The sequence below is a fragment of the Saccopteryx bilineata genome, chromosome 2, assembly GCF_036850765.1.
Source record: "Saccopteryx bilineata isolate mSacBil1 chromosome 2, mSacBil1_pri_phased_curated, whole genome shotgun sequence".
NCBI lineage: Eukaryota > Metazoa > Chordata > Mammalia > Chiroptera > Emballonuridae > Saccopteryx > Saccopteryx bilineata.
Genome location: NC_089491.1, coordinates 338,360,421 through 338,376,505, shown reverse-complemented (window position 1 = coordinate 338,376,505; position 16,085 = coordinate 338,360,421). Strand labels below are relative to the sequence as shown.

Genomic DNA, 16,085 nt, shown 5'->3' with positions numbered 1-16,085 from the left:
GTATTTTGAGGAAGAGCCACACTCAAGGGCCAAAGAGCTGCATGTGGCTCGTGAGCCGCAGTTTGCTGACCAGGGGTCTAGGTTATGGAAAGCTAGAGGATTTGAAATGGACTGGACTGCAAACCCTGGGAACGAGGTGTGTGCATGCCCGTCTCAGGGCAGCCGTGCTGTGGTGGGTTCATGCCAGGCCCGAGCACATGAAAGCAGGGCACAGAGACCTATTTCTGAGGAATAAAATGCATGAGAGTCTGGCTCGCTTTAACTTGTGGTTATAACATCTGGTGAGAGTACAAGTTTTAAATGATTTATCATTGCAAAGTAGAACTGCACCTGCTAGTCAAACTCAATAACAACTAATTAAAATAACAGGGCATTTTTTATTTGGAAAGCCTTTGTAGGTAACAGATGGAAAATCACAGATTCTCTCCCCCCACACAGTCTACAGGGGTATAACATGCATAAGCTGGCCCTGGTCAGGTAGCTCAGCTGGTTAGAGCATCATCCCGATACACCAAGAGTGCAGGATAGATCCCCGGTCAGGGCACATACAAGAAGCAACCAATAAATGCATAAATAAGTGGAACAACAAATCGAATTTTAAAAAATCAAAGGGCATAAGCCATCTTTGGGAAGTATCAGTAAATATCAGAGTACATATTCTATTTGAAGATATAAAAATGTAGTTTCCTGATCATCACTTGGTTTAATAATATAGGTTCAAAAGCATTACACCCACTCTTCCCCATTCTGTCATTCTTTTGCTCTATGCTCAGTGCTCAACATACAGTGTGGAGCAGAGTAGCTGCCCAATAAACATTTGTTGAAAGAGAGAGTTATAGAACCTGCAGCTCTGAGCCCCGGGGCCACTCCGTGTTTGCTATGCCACTCCCTATCAGAGCTGAGTTCTTTATTTCTCTAAACCCAAAGGGGAGTCAGGTCTTCTCAGGTATAATCGGTAGGATCCATAGAATCACATTTTCCAAACTGAAAAATTGCTTTATTATTTTATTTGATTTTATATTAAGTCATATAGGACCATTGTAAAAGAAAATTAGGTGATACCAAAAGCCAAAGGAAAGTAAAAATGACTATCAATCCCCCAAAGAAAACACCAGCTCCTGTGACAGATGAGAAAGCCAAGGTCTAAGCCAAGTTCTAAAGCTAAAGGAAAAGGGACACACCCCAAATCTTATATGCCCTTTATCTTCAGATTGAAACCACGATTCTAGGCAGCCCTTGGTTTCTAGTTCTGGCCATCTGTTTCCTGTACACACCCTGAACTTTCCCATCAAAGTTGGCTGGACCTTCATAATTCCCATAAATGATCTGATTTTACAAAATCCTAAAAGGTAAACACAGACTTACATACCAGAGCCCGGAATAAGAGAATGAAAAGGTTCTCACCTTGAAACACAAAAGGGTATGAATGCAAGAAAGTACTTAAGCATTTTTCTCAAAAAAAGAAAGAAATCAGATGGCATATCATACCCCAAAAGAATTAATACAGACAGAAGTGTGAGTTAAACAAGGGTAGGGTACAGTTGTGTAAATTTATTTTAGGTTATGAAAGATACCTTCCTAAGCTTCATGGGGTGCATTCCTTTTAAGATTGACATTAAAGGAAGACAGGAAGACATGTCCTTCCACATAAAACAGAACAAAACCAAAAAACTGGAAGAAATGACTATGCAGCTGTGTGGAAAATTCTTAGGCAAAATTCTGGTTCTAAAGAGACCTGGTTTATGCACTCTAATTACAGCATGGCTCTAACCACATCAAGTTAGTGCTAACATTCCTACACATTGATTCCCTGTGTGCTTATTCACATAGAAGGCAAAGACGCTGATGATATTGATCTAGCCTGATGCCTGATTTCCTGTCCTCATTCCTGAGTCCCTCCCAACGCCACTCTGCTAGGCCCTGCCCCCACACTCTGGCCTGGTCTGTTTTCTGATCCTGCTGGACTTTGGTCTCCAAACTTCCCAGGAGGGGCATAAAGGCAGACACTTTGTCCGCTCCTATCACACCGTTCTCTTTCCTGTCCTTAACACACACACTGAAACTTGGCTGGTGCTTAAGACATACTCATTGGGTAAAGATATTGTGTGGGCTTTCAAGGGAACTGGAGGCCAAATAACACCTTATTGGAGAGAATAAAGAGGTATGTTCTATGGAGCCTGGATGCTGCCCATGGCCACAGTGTCCACTCAGCTCTGGGGCCCTCAATACTGTCCCTGGTTCTTCCTACTGCCTTGATCATTTCGGTCTTCGCTGATGGTTTCCATTATGTCTTTGTGGCCTCTTGCTCTTTCTACACTTGCATTCTGCCACCATGACTCCCAACCACCTTCAGCTTTTGTGTAACTCCTGCCGTACTGTGGCCAAAGGTATTTCTTTTTATAGTAATTTCTCTCCCTTGCTGAACAAACCTTGAAAATTTCTACCTCCTAATGCCTGGAGGAAATCTCCATTCAGATGTGGTTTCTAGCTGAAATTAGCCCCCCCCCCCCATGCATGCCCACCCAAGAATGGAACCCGTCCCAGTTTCCCAGGTGGGACAATGCAGGGGGCTTTCTTTCCAGCTCCTCAGACTTCTATTCCTTGGCATTGTCTTTGAGTTTCTCCCTCTCCTGAAAGCTTAGCTAAGTCTCCCGCTATAAAGACTCTCCTACTCGATCTTCATTCACATACTCGCTGCCCTGATTCAGGCCCTCATTACTGTATGCACCATCCTAACTCTTTCAGTGCTGGGATCCCCACTCTAGTCCACCATAGATAACGTTGTCTGATATATTTTCATCGTACATGGCTCCCCTGCTAAGTCTCTGCCTATCGTCCATACAATACCAAAACACCCAAGACGTACAAGTACAACTTCTGCTTTCCCAATCACTCAACACAGTTCTTGCACCAGGTGTTTTATTTCCACCTCTGGGCTTTTGCTGGTGCGATCCCTCACCTATATGGCTCCCTTTTTACTCTTCGCCATCATCATGACTTCTGCCATGGCTTAGCTTGCCCAAGGGGCTTTCCCTGGCTAATTTCATCACGTGATGATGACAGCCATTCTTCTCTGGGAGCTCATGTTCAATTCTGGCTATAAGGATATTTTGTTTTTTACTTGTTTAGCTAATGATAATGGTTAAAGCTAAAATTAAAAAAATAATAATAACTACTGTTTATGGAAGCCTACTATGAGGTCATTCATGAAGCTCAGTCATCTTTACAACAACCACACAAACGTTTTGAGATGTTAAGCCTATTTTACAAATAAGGCAGCTGGGATTTAGAGTGAAGTCATTTGCTCACTCATGCCCAACATAGCTCGGTGGTGGCAGAGCGGGGATTTGAACCCACAGAGCCCGGGTACAGTGCATGGTGCCATGCATGTATGTGCATAGGCATTTCATGAACAGCAGCCTGCTCTGACCAAGTAAATCAAAGACATTTTATCTTCTTCTTTTGCATTCCCCATACAAGTAGAGCCGATGGCCCGAATACTTTTTGTTATAGGCATGAGTTCCAGTACTCTACTGCAGAATCGCGAAGACACCCCTCACTTCTACTTTCTCCTCTGCACTGGGATGACTGTGAGGCAACACTGATTTGATTTGGAGATCACTGTTTTAACATTTTTTCTCCTGTGAATGCCTGTTCTGCTTTCTCAAGAGATCATCTGATTTAAGCCACATTAAATGCCACTGTTCTTTGCTCTGAGGCCAAAAAATGAAAAATACGTGTTTATGTCCTGTGCTTCACATGTCATTGTTTTATTTCCCCAACCTGCCCTTGAAGTGACCAGGACAGAGGACTCACACAACCTCACACAATGTAACAGCTTCCAACCAGACTCAGAATCTCCACGGTAACATACCTAGAAGCTATTAACCCACAATACATGGATCGCTAAAAAGAATAAAAGTGTCACAGATCCATCTGGGACTTACTGCCTTTTTACCTTTTTAGACCAAAGACTCCCATTTCCTAAATGGTTTCAGCATTCTATATTTGTCATGTTCAGGTCATTTTAATATTATAACTGTTTCTAAAACTTTTATCCACACCTTGACTCTGTCATTTAAACATTCCACTCTGAAAGGCATCGGGTACTGCAGCTATGTGATTCTTCTCTAATCTCTCTTTTTCTTGATGCTTGTTTTTTTTTAAGTCAGCCTTTGGAGTACTAACAGGCACAATTTCCATAACTGCTGCTGCAAACTGGTTAGTGGACAATACATGCTGCCCTTCTGCTGTGATGCTCCTGGTAGCCTGAAACCAATGTGGTTTAATAACACAAGACAAAAACGATTTTCCAACCCTAGATTCTTACCTTTCTGCTTCCAGGCGCATCTCTTCCCGCTTTTGCCTCCTCAGTTCTCTGCGACGCTCAAAATCATCCATGGTGTGGATTCAGGTTCAGGGAGACCAGATGATGTCTGGGTCCTAGAGAGGAGGAGGTGGAATCAACATCATCTATGAGTCAGAGTTATTATCTCCCGTGAATTGCTTGGAGCCCATCCCCCCTCCCGTTTTTTTCATTTCCTCATTTTTTTCTTTACTTTTAAGAAAAACACCTTAGAAGACCAGGTAAGGTAGCTTAGTGATCAATTTCTGACTCCTGAGCCCGGGAGTCTTTTATGTATTAATTTCAGACTAATTCATGAAACTATTAGCGACAAGTAAGTAAGATTCCAGGATTTCAATTAAAAATAAATAAATAAATAAAGATCTCAGGAGACAGGTTTTGAAGACTTGAAATATTGATGAGATCACGTAAGAGCTACTGAAAGGTTTTCGTTCTTTGTAATTTGCTGAACACTATGGAGACGAACGTTATGAAAGAGTGAACAAAGAGAGGGAAAAACAAACAAGAGGGGGGAAAAAAGAAAAGTGGCAAGAGAGGGAATAGGTCGTGTAGGAACTAAAAGTAAAAGAAACAAAATCATACAAGTAGCCAGGCATCACTAGCATAATCTAAAAGAGTGTGAATATCAGAATGATGATAAAGACCTCAGCAACACTACCTTGAATAAACTTCACGTAGCAGCATTTTTTTTTTAAAGCGGTTACATTATGAGCAAGCTGTTTCCAGAGTTTAAAAATCCCGGCTCAGGGTAATCCGACGGTTTTCCCCTCTCCTACCTCCTCCGTGATGGTTTGAATCCCAGAACGAGTCTCCCTTTCCAGATCTTCAACGGAGGAGCCCGCTTCCCCTGCCTTTCTGTGCCATGGAGTCAAGTATTCCAGAATTTCCCCTGCAGCCCCCAAACCCAAAATGACTACCAGAAAAGGGGAAGCGGGCTCTTTTTGTCCTTGCTTTGTTTACAGAGCTGTCAGCGGTTAGTTAAACTCGGCCTGGAATCTGGCATTTAAGGCCTGCTTGAAGATTGTTTCCTGTGTGGAACGGGAGGCCTCCACTTCCTCTGGAATCCTAGACTCTTTGCTGCACTCAGATCACAAAAAATATTTTCCAGCCTTCTCTGTGCACATGAGACAAGCCATTTGCTCCGCGTAAAAAAATTAAGGAGCCCAGCAGAACCGAAAAGCCAGCCCCCTAACGCATCTTTGAGGGAATAAAATACAAAGCTTCAGTTTCCAAACCAAGTTCAGAGCCCTTCTTAAATAAATTGTCAGGGTTTTTATTCCCCCAAGCATTTTCCCCCTAAAAAAAAACCCCACAAAAACACACAAACAAAAATAAAAATAAAACCCTCAGCCAACAAAAACAAAACTAGCCAGTGTTTGAATTTTCCCCTTACTTCTCCCCCGGGCTATTATTTTTACTGCTTACAGGTCTTTTAGAAATTCAAATGCTAGTGTTTCTTTGGGGTTTTATCATTTGAGGGTATTTTCTATCTATTCTTATCAGGAGGACATTCTAAGAAGTTGTTAGTTATGAAGAAAAAAATGTTTCCCTTTAATAAATACATACATATAGACATATGTATATATATCATCAACCATAAAGAAATTTCTCTACATCTTCCAGCCTGATTCCATCATAGTAATTAAAATTTTTTAAAAAGGTGAACTGAGGGTCCCCCGGATGGGCTCCTGCTCTGAGCACAGTGCAGGGTGTGTGAGGACAGCCCTATGGGCACTGGGACCAAACCCGGGTCCCTCCGAGTGGCGACAGAGTCAACTCCACCCCAACTCTACCCCTTCCTTTCTTCAATAAAGTCTTTTGTTGTCTATGAAGCCACTTCTCAAATAACTATAGCGACAGCAAACAGAAATGGGAGAAAGAGGTCTGTCTGTAAGCAAACAATTTCTCTTTTCTTCATTTATCCGAGTAGCTTGAAGAACATCCTCCAAGCCTCAGCTCCCTGGCATCCAAGCTAAACAGTCCGGCTGGCTCCCTGCGAGCCACAGGGGTCCCTGCCTCAGCCTATACCCCTGGCAGAGGTGCTAATGAGCAGTGAAAGAACTATTCCCGAGCAGCAGGCGGAAGGTGGACATGGCTGGTGGGATCTTGGAGGACTCAGAGGGAAGTGAAACTGACTAACCTCTTGCGGTCACTTGGGCTGGCCAGCCTCCCTGGCTCTCGACTCACACAAATTCTTTTTCTACTACCCATTCTCCCCTCCTACTCCTCACCTTTTATTACTTACGTAAGCTTTTTTTTCCCAACCCTAGAAAACCTCTATAGTATAGAGGTTAGTATAGTATAGTATAACTTTAGAGTCTATACCTATCTAGTTATTTACTCATACGAATGCTGCTGATTATGCAAGAGGGTCACTAGGGTGGGGGGCGGGAGAGAAATACATCTGCATAGACAAGTGCTTTTCTGCCTTATGTTTGTAGATGTGTTGTGGGTGTATCTGAGGAAAAAGAGCAATCACCATCTGCTGATATATACCATGGGGTGTGGGTCTCTGTTGGGGTGTGTGTGCATGTTGTGTGGGGGAGAAAAGCTCTGTGTGTTTGTGAAGACGGCTCTTGCTTGGTCTCACATCAGCATGGAACTGAAGATTTTTCTTAATCTTCACCCTTATATCACAAAGCTTCTCTGAACTGTACTGGCACTGATCTTATATAAGGGTGGCCATGTCTGGGTAGAATTCCTCTCTCCTCTCTTGAGAGCAGTAGCTCCCATGTCCCCAGTTAGCAATCTCTCATTTCCTCCCCTAACCCTACTGGATGACAAGCTCCCAACCAATGACGTGATGAAATGTCAGGGCAGAGAGATGCTGGAGTGTTAGAAATGGACAGAGTAGCCCAAAAGAGAAATGCTGGCTAAAGGAGTTACGATCATGGATGGGACAGATGGGGTTTTGAAAGGTTTTATGAAAATCTAAATCTTTGTGCTGGGGGGATTCCAGTCAAACTATTGAAAGAACTCTGATATGACTCCTTCTGTAAAGTAGAAAAATTGCTTTACAAAGGCACATGAATCTAGCCTGACCAGGTGGTGGCACAGTGGATAGAGTGTCAGATTGGGACATGCAGGACCCAGGTTCGAAACCCCGAGGTCACTGGCTTGAGTGCAGGCTCGTCCAGCTTGAGTGTGGGTTCACCAGCTTGAGTGAAGGGTCTTTGGCTTGAGCATAGGATCATAGACATGACCCCATGGTCGCTGGCTGGCTTGAGCCCAAGGTCTCTGGCTTGAGCAAGGGATCACTTGCTCTGCTGTAGCCCTCTGGTGAAGGCACATATGAGAAAGCAATCATTGAACAACTAAGATGCCTCAATGAAGAATTGATGCTCCTCATCTGTCTCCCTTCCTGTCTGTCTGTCCTTATCTGTTCCTCTCTCTGTCTCTTTCTGTCTCTGTCAAAAATAAAAATAAAAAAACACATGGATTGATAGCTGTCTTTTCAATGTGGGTTCTTACATATGGGATATTCTTAAAACAGGACACACCTCTGCTGAGTAATTAAGCAATAGGTCAGTGTTACAGATTTCAAATCACTCAACGCACTGCCCTTCCTTTTGGTAACGACACCATAAGTGCTCAGTTATCAGAGGAAGAAGCCATGTGGTGAAAGGAAAGTCCAATCTACCTTCAAATTATCATAAACTGAATGGGTTGGGGACAGTCCTTGGGGGTCTGGGGGCAATACCAGTACTGGTCCTGAAATGCATCAAGAATAAAACCTGTTGTGTCGGGGACTTTGGATAAGTTACTTTAGCTTCCAAAAGAACTTCCTGGCACTTATATTTCAGATTTTCTTGCTTCTTTAAGCTTCTACCAAGCCTATCATACCCATCCTCTACCTTGGGTCACACCTATTATCTGCTTTTTAGTTTTTGTTCATGAGATCCGGGGGTTTGGGAAAGAAAGTCAGGGGCCATGTATCGCCTCTCCTAATAGTTTGTGTTCATTTTAGTTGGGTCATTATGGCAACTCAGAGATGCTTCTCTTCATACCACATGTGCTGAGTGATTTCTGGGTGTGACATACTCCATCATTCTCCCTACCCCCTGCTCTTCAAGTCATTTTAACTCTCCCTAATCCTTTGTTTGCCCTCCACTACAATCCTTGACAAACGATGGCCTGACTCAGAGTTAGGAGATGTACTGGCCCTGGCCCTCTTGAAGCTTTTCTTCACTGCAAAATGTGATGGTTAGACCAGATGATGTCCAAGGTTTCATCCTACTCCATGCAATATAATGGGTCTATACCTCCTTTCTAATCCAGCAAAGATAGATGTATCAAACATGACACATCCATATTTTCTCCCTTCCAGGTCTAAATGATTTGATATCTAAGTGTGTTCTTTTCTAATTTGCTGATTTAGAAAGCATTAAGCTTCTCTCAAGCAGACCATCTGTTGGCATCCTAATTAAAAATATTTTATTGCCTCTCAACTGTGTCATACCATTTTCACCCTCTGCACTTTCATTATTAATACCATTCCACCCATTAGAATGGGCCCCCTATTCTCTTCACTGCCCATATTCTATTCAATGATGAATTTCTGGTGCAAGTTTCACTTCTTTCACAATGCCTTTCTTGTGGACTCTCGCTTGGAAGTGGAATCACCCTCCTTGACTATCTATCACTCATTTTGGTAATTAATAATATACTGACTCGCCACAGCTCCTCAATAGTCTTATCTAGTATTTAAATATTTTTATTGATATTTTACTTTCTACATGCTTTATTCTTAAGACCATTTATGAATAGATACAGCCTCAAAATTTTTTTTTCACTATCACAACATGATAGGCACTTAGGAATTATAGCTGATCTGAAAAAGTAGACTTTTTTCTTTTTTCTTCTTTCTTCTTCTTTTTTTTTCTTCTACCACTCAGACTGTGTTCTCTCCCTCTTACTCTCCCAAAGGAAGAGACGAACGATCATCAATGGCAAAAGGCAGTTGTAAACCATTAGACTTTTATTCTAGATTATCATCCAGAGAATCAAAAGTGTAACTCAAGCTGATTTATCTCTGTAGTTTATTGACAAATCAGTGTTTACAAAAAGAATTAAAGACCTTGGTAATAGATTATATGTGAATCTCAGAAGTTACACAAACCCACATTTGCAGTAGTTACACAGTGAGTCTGGTGTGTTTTCTTTCTGACAATGAACTCTTGTCCTTTTTAAAAAAATCCAATTTATCAACCTGCCTTGCTCTTTGCTGAACTGAAGGGTTCATTTGGGACTCAAAAACCAAATAAACCTATGGATTGTAACATACAGTTTGGATTTAACTTGAGCTCCTCAACCTTCACCATCTTGTTCCAAAAACCTGTGCTACTTAAAAAAAAAAATACATGAAATCATCAAGGCACATTTGTGAAGACCAGCAATTTAGACATCAGGGTGAATAGGAACACCCTGAGGGACTCTGACTTCTTCAGGTGTTTCTTTTCTCTCATCAATGGAATCTAGAACACAAAGCCCTCCTAAGAGCTAACGGGTTATGTCCTGTCTTGTTTTTCCCTCCCTTTCCTGCTCAGTCTTTTCTCATTGCTTGGTCTCTATTTGTATTTTTCCATTTGCAAGATTCTTCTTTCTATTTAGTGGACACTTCCGGCATTGTAGATTTGTAAAATAATGGTATTTATATATGCTAACTTTCAACTCCAGGGAAACCCACACATTTAAAAAATGTAGTTGCATCTTACAATGTTATCACAAGTGCTACCTTGTTATTTGGAGCACTTTATATTGTCCAAAGCTCTATGGATAGCATTGTTTGACCCTCCCAAGTGAAAAAAGTAGATTTATCGCCATTTAAAGAAAGGCGACTAAGCCATACAAAACTTTGGCATCAGCTCCTTAACCACAGCCAATCAGCAAAAAACAGGATTACTACTTAGACTGATCTCTAAACCAACTCGAAAGGTTTTCCTAGAAGAGGGAGGGGAAGTGAAAATTTGGAACACAATTCCTTCTGTGCCCTTTTTGAGAGTTAAAAATACTTTTCCTTGGCAAATCCAAGGAGAATTAGGCTGAAAGACACAGGTTAATGCCAACTTAGAATGGTCACGTGGCCACTGCTGCTCTCTTGGTCCTAAGAGCAGAGTAAAAGACACAGATGTGAACCTTATGGCAAAAATGGAGATTTTCCCACTGATCTGTGTTTGTGAGTACAAAAAAAATGCATAGTTTTGCAAAAAACAAATTGTATATATATATGCTTTCTAAATGTATGTATAATAACAGAGGCTAATTCTGATGTGGTGAGGTTGGGGTCCTGACCCCCACAGAATTATGTGACAATGGGTAGGACTGCTGAGAAAGTGTGACCCGCTATTACTGGAAATAGTCAGGTAGAGACGAAGTGACCATTTGTTTATGGCTACAGTAAAAGGTATTTTTAACGTTCTATGGCTGTGCTGTCCAATCAGTAGCCATGAGTCACCTGAGGCAATTTGAATTAAAATTAATTAAAATGGCCCTGGCCGGTTGGCTCAGCAGTAGAGCATTGGCCCAGTGTGTGGATGTCCCAGGTTCAATTCCTGGTCAGGGCACATGGGAGAAGCAACCATCTGCTTTGTCACCCCTCCCCTCCCCCTTCTCTTTATTTATCTCTCTCTTCTCCTCCTGCAGCCATGGCTCAGTTGGAGCAAGTTTGCCCCAGGCACTGCAGATGGCTCCATGGCCTTGCCTCAGGCACTACAATAGCTCAGTTGCCAAGCAATGGAGCAATGGCCCCAGATGGACACAGCAACCCCAGTAAGGGACTTGCTGAGTGGATCCTGGTTAGGGTGCATGCAGGAGTCTGTATCTCTTTCCCTACTTCTCACTTAAGAAAAAAAAATTTTTTTAATTAAAAAATTAATTAAAAGGAAATAAAATTAGCAATTCAGTTCCTCAGCTTCATGAGCCCATTTCAAGTACTCTGCAGTAACGTGTGTCTAGTGGCTTCCATAGAAGACAGTACAAGGAACATTTGTGTCATCACAGAAAGTTCTGTTGGATAGCCATGCTGTAAGGTCTTCCAACTCCTCATACAAAATGATTGTACTATGTGAAGTAAGGTTATGTCATTCAGGCACAGGAAGGTGTGTAAGACATGGTGTCGGTCTTCAAAGATCTTACAGTCTCCTAGAAAAGATGGAATGAAATATGAGGTGTGGTACAAGTCAGCTTTGATGGGCTCTTTTAATTCCCTTATTAGTAACCTCTCTCTTCTGTTGAGGGCCTCTTAAAGCAGGCCATCTCAATGTGACTGGGCACTTGCTACTAAGAAAGAACAAGTCTTGGCAAACACAAAAGAAGCTGAGACACCATCTGAAGAGAGATCACACTTCAAATTGCATGACAAGGCCTAAGAGTGGTTTATTTGGGACCAGAGATCAGAGGCCATTGGTCTTTATCAATTATAAACATGGAACAGAGAGCATCAATATTTTACACAACAGTAATTCTATTGTGCATGACCCTCTGGCCTTTGTGGTCTACCCAATTATAAAAATATCAGCATTCCATGGGTCTGCTCTTTCTGATTGGTTTTTCAACAAACACTTTTAATTTAGTGATCAAAAACAAGATATTAGCAAAGTGAGGGAGTTTAGATGGCCAAATGCAAACCCATTTGTACTTTTGGAAACAATTCAAAGGTATGTCTCAGAGGTACTTTGTCATTGTTCATGAAGGACATGTGATTATTGGCCAGGGACTAATTACTCCCTACTGAATTTTTTTTTCAACTTCTATTCATCATGATCATCAAATGCATGTCTCGTGTTCTGGAATTATGAAGCAAGTTACAGACAATCTTCTAGGAGTTTATAATCTAAGATGAAAAGCTTTGAAACCAAACCAAGGGATATTATCCATTATGTCCCTTGGACATAATAGATCAATAATTTAAACATATAAATCTACACAGCGGTTAAATAATAAATTGAAAAGCACCTAGACTGCTTCCTCTTTGCTTTCGCATGAATCATTTAGATGGTGGTTTCAGCAGTTTGTTAGTGTGGGGATTTCTGGACTTTTTTTCATGTCAGGAATGGCTCACAGTATAGGCTGAAGACTAAGCACAAGGCTGTAGGATCTCTGAACCACTTACTAACGTGAGTTTGTTCTGATACCCACATAATATATCTATTGCAGTACTTAGCCTATCACTTGTATTTTGATTACTAAGAACACAGCTATCTTTCCTAGGAGATTTTAATCCCTCAAAGATCCAACTGTCATACCTTTTAGTCAGCTTTAATTTCATATTCTTTGAATTGAAATGGATTCCAGGGCATTCTTTATTCGATGTACTTAATTGGTAAACAGACAAACCAGCTAACACATGTCAAAATGCCATGTGCCATTTGAGCACTTAGTAATTTGGGGAGGGTGGTAGTCAACTATGAAGCTCCATTAAAAAAAATTTATTGATTTTAGAGAGGAAGGGAGAAAGAGAGAAAAACATTGATTTGTTATTCTAATTATTTATGAATTCATTGGTTGATTCTTGTATTTGCCCTGACCAGGGATTGAACCTGCAACCTTGGCATATTTGGATGACCCTCTAACCAACTGAGCTGCCTAGCCAGGGCCTTGGAGCTCCATTTTATAGAGTGATTTGGAGTTGTTGTTTTCCTCTAGTGGAAAAGAACCTTGCCTTAGAAAGGCATTCTGGTTTCAGGAAGAGGAGCATCAGGCATTACTGACTAGGGGAATATATTTGTTCTGGGCCATTCAAAGAGAAAGAAGAACAAAGCAGACACATGATGAATAAGAAATGAGAATCAGGGTTGACCTGAAACACTCCAAATCTCCAAGGCCTCCGGAGATCCCTTGCCACTGCTCCATCATAATTAGAACATACTGACATTCAGAGCTGATTTAAATGCTTCCATCAGTCCAAGAAGAAGTGTTGCCTGATTTTGCTCTCTAACCATTCTCAGTAATTAGAAACAGAAGGCCCTGTTCTGGATGTTTGCTTGGGAACCTACACTTTCCAGGCCTGGTGTCAGTACCCATTGGCTAGAGGACTTTTATCTTTTTTCACCATCTCTCTTAGGAGCCCCAGCCCAGGTCACAGGAAGAGTGTGAGGTTGTCATGGGCATTCCCGGAAAAACGGGAGACCTTCGGCGCCACTTCAGACTCCAAAATACGAGGAAGAAACTCATTTTGCCTGCCTACTTCTTGCCGAAGCCCTATAAATCTGTATTGCATTTGGAAGACAGTAGTTCAAGTGTGGTAAGCTGTATATTAAACTCAAAAGAGACTAAGAAGGGATCTTTGTGACAACCAGCTTGAAATGACCTCTTTGTTTCTGAGAACAAGAAAGCTATCTGACAGCTGATGCTAGAGTCCCTCCCATTTTTGCTGGGTAACCACGAACCTTGAAAAATCTAGGATCAGGATACATTCTAAGAAGCAGAAGCAGCAGCTTTTTACTCCCGACAAAGTCCACAAAGAAAACAGAAAAACACTGGCAATCAAGGACTTCAACTCAACAGTCACCTAGCCTGTCAAATTAAAACATGTGGCAACCAACTGCTAAGCATCTTGAAAAAAAAAAAAAAATGTCACCTTCTTGTCTTTCTACCTGACCTAAAAATCTCTTTGGAGCCCCACTGCATTTCCCAATTTTTCACACTTAAACAATGCTGTCCACACTATGTATAAAGATGACTAAGCAATTTTGCATTAAGTAACCAAAGCGAGTTCTGCCAATTTTAGAATAATTAAGTTTCTGCAGTCTAATATAAACAGTTCCAAGAACAAAATGCGGCCTACCAAAAGTGTATATTACAAGTAGTCCACACTACGGCCAGCTGGCGGACAAATCAACCTATTAAAGTAGAATTGTTCAGAATTCAGAGTATTATTTTTCTTTTCTCTCATTATTTTTTCTGCATCCAACTTTGTTTCTTTGGGAATTTTTTCAAGTACACAAAGCAAGGAGCTATTGTGGAGCTGCACCTCTTGTAAACGAATGAGCATGTCTCCAGAGACTCTCTGGAGCTCACAAATCATTCCCGTTTCAACCCTGTCTACACAGGCAGCCAAAGCAAAACAGAGCGAATGAATCCGGTTTGTTTCCACTCAAGTTGAAATGTTTGGAGTTTGTGAGACCTTCAGAAAGGTCTATGGGGACCCCTAGACAAATGAATGAGTATATTATTAAGCCACAGGTCCACCAGGCACCCAAAACATCTTTCTGACTATAGATCCTGTTCGGCCTTTATTAGGTAGTTTAGTGAGCTGAAATTTAGCAAATGAAGCTAAAGTCACAGACTGAATTTCACCAGAAATTAGTCAACTATTTGAGAGAAAAACAAATACTGAGCTATTGTCTTGTGCTGTGACATTAACCTTGGCCAGCTATAATGGCCGACGTGACCTGACAACTTCAAGAACTTAGAGATGGTTAGACCGATCCATCCCACCATGACCTTTACTGAAGGCAGTAGAGTGTATGGTCAAATGCATGTGAGCATGTCATCACACACAAAAAACCCTGTATATTTAAGCTCTTTTGTTTTCTTCATTGTGCTTAAATTCCCATATAGTTAAAAGTTGTTAAGGATCTACAACCATGAAAATGTTATTGTTTTCATGATGAAAACATCAATAAAAAGCATTCAACAAGTATTTCGAGGTACCATTCACATACTAGCCACATTGTTTGGTGGGGCATATAAGTTATGAATATGACTACCCTGCCCTTATCATGCTGATAGTCTGATGGTGGAGACAGGCCATAAATAAAATACAAATTGGGATAAGGGCTAGGAAGGAAAAACACAAGCTGCTGTGCGAGAGAACTATAGCAATGACCTAATGGTTTTGGGGTGGAGAGGCTAGAATAAGACACAGGCCGTACTGGCTTTTGCAAACAGGAATGATATTAACTCACACACAGATGTGTGTTCATAAAGGAAACACGCAGACTAGTTTGTAAGCAAATATATACGACATCTGCTATGTGCCAGACACTCACTTTTCTAAGTGCTGATAAATCCAACTCCTCCCCACTATTGCCTGCAAAAGATGCTGTGAGGAGTGAAGTAGCTAGTCCGGTTTAGGGAGGGCGAACTAGTCTCACCTTTTCTTTTCAACCTGAGATCCCATGTGAGTAATATACAAATAATGATTTATCAGATGCCGTCTGCTGGAATTTATGCCGACCCAGGGAACCCACTTTAGACATCACCTGCACAGAGCTAAAGTAGGAGGAATGAGTGAGAGCGCATCTTTCCAGTGGCCACCCAGCTCGGGGACCTTCTGACCAAAAAAGCGCGATTCTCATCCGCTGTCAAACAGAAATCTGCTGATTTAAACGAAGCTGGCCCACTTTTTTTTTTTTTTCAAACTTTGGTTCCCGATTCCGAGAAACGACCAGGCCACAATAAATCTCTCCCAGTGGCAGCCCATCTCCCGACCAGTTCTTCCACTTTGAATACCACAAACAGACCTTTTATTTGTTGACACACAGCCTCTGGACATTCATGAAAACAAGATGTTCCTTTGCTTTTTAAGTTAAACAGATTTAAGTCAGGGTCTCTGCTGAATTTCAAAAACAGATGTTACATAGCAAAAAAAATAAAAATAAAAATAGGCTGAACTGACCCTAGCAACGAGAGGCTATTTCACTTGAACTTGAATATATTATTCTTCCTTAGCAGGAGGAGCGATCAAAGAAGCTTAAAGCTGGAGTCAGGAGCAACC

General features: G+C 41.5%; 1 protein-coding gene across 6 annotated transcripts in view; it reads right to left on the bottom strand.

Annotated features, from left to right (window-relative positions):
• Positions 1 to 16,085, bottom strand: part of CALD1 (caldesmon 1) — a 223,395-nt gene that overhangs the window by 101,383 nt on the left and 105,927 nt on the right. For 5 of the 6 annotated variants that reach the window (XM_066262332.1, XM_066262330.1, XM_066262336.1 and 2 more), the window contains exon 3: positions 4,331 to 4,443. In XM_066262332.1, the coding sequence (XP_066118429.1) occupies positions 4,331 to 4,401 (71 nt within the window). In that variant the 5' untranslated portion in view covers positions 4,402 to 4,443. Of the gene's footprint in view, positions 1 to 4,330; positions 4,444 to 5,142; positions 5,520 to 16,085 lie in introns of those variants that run through there. The other variant, XM_066262333.1, reaches the window with a different exon arrangement.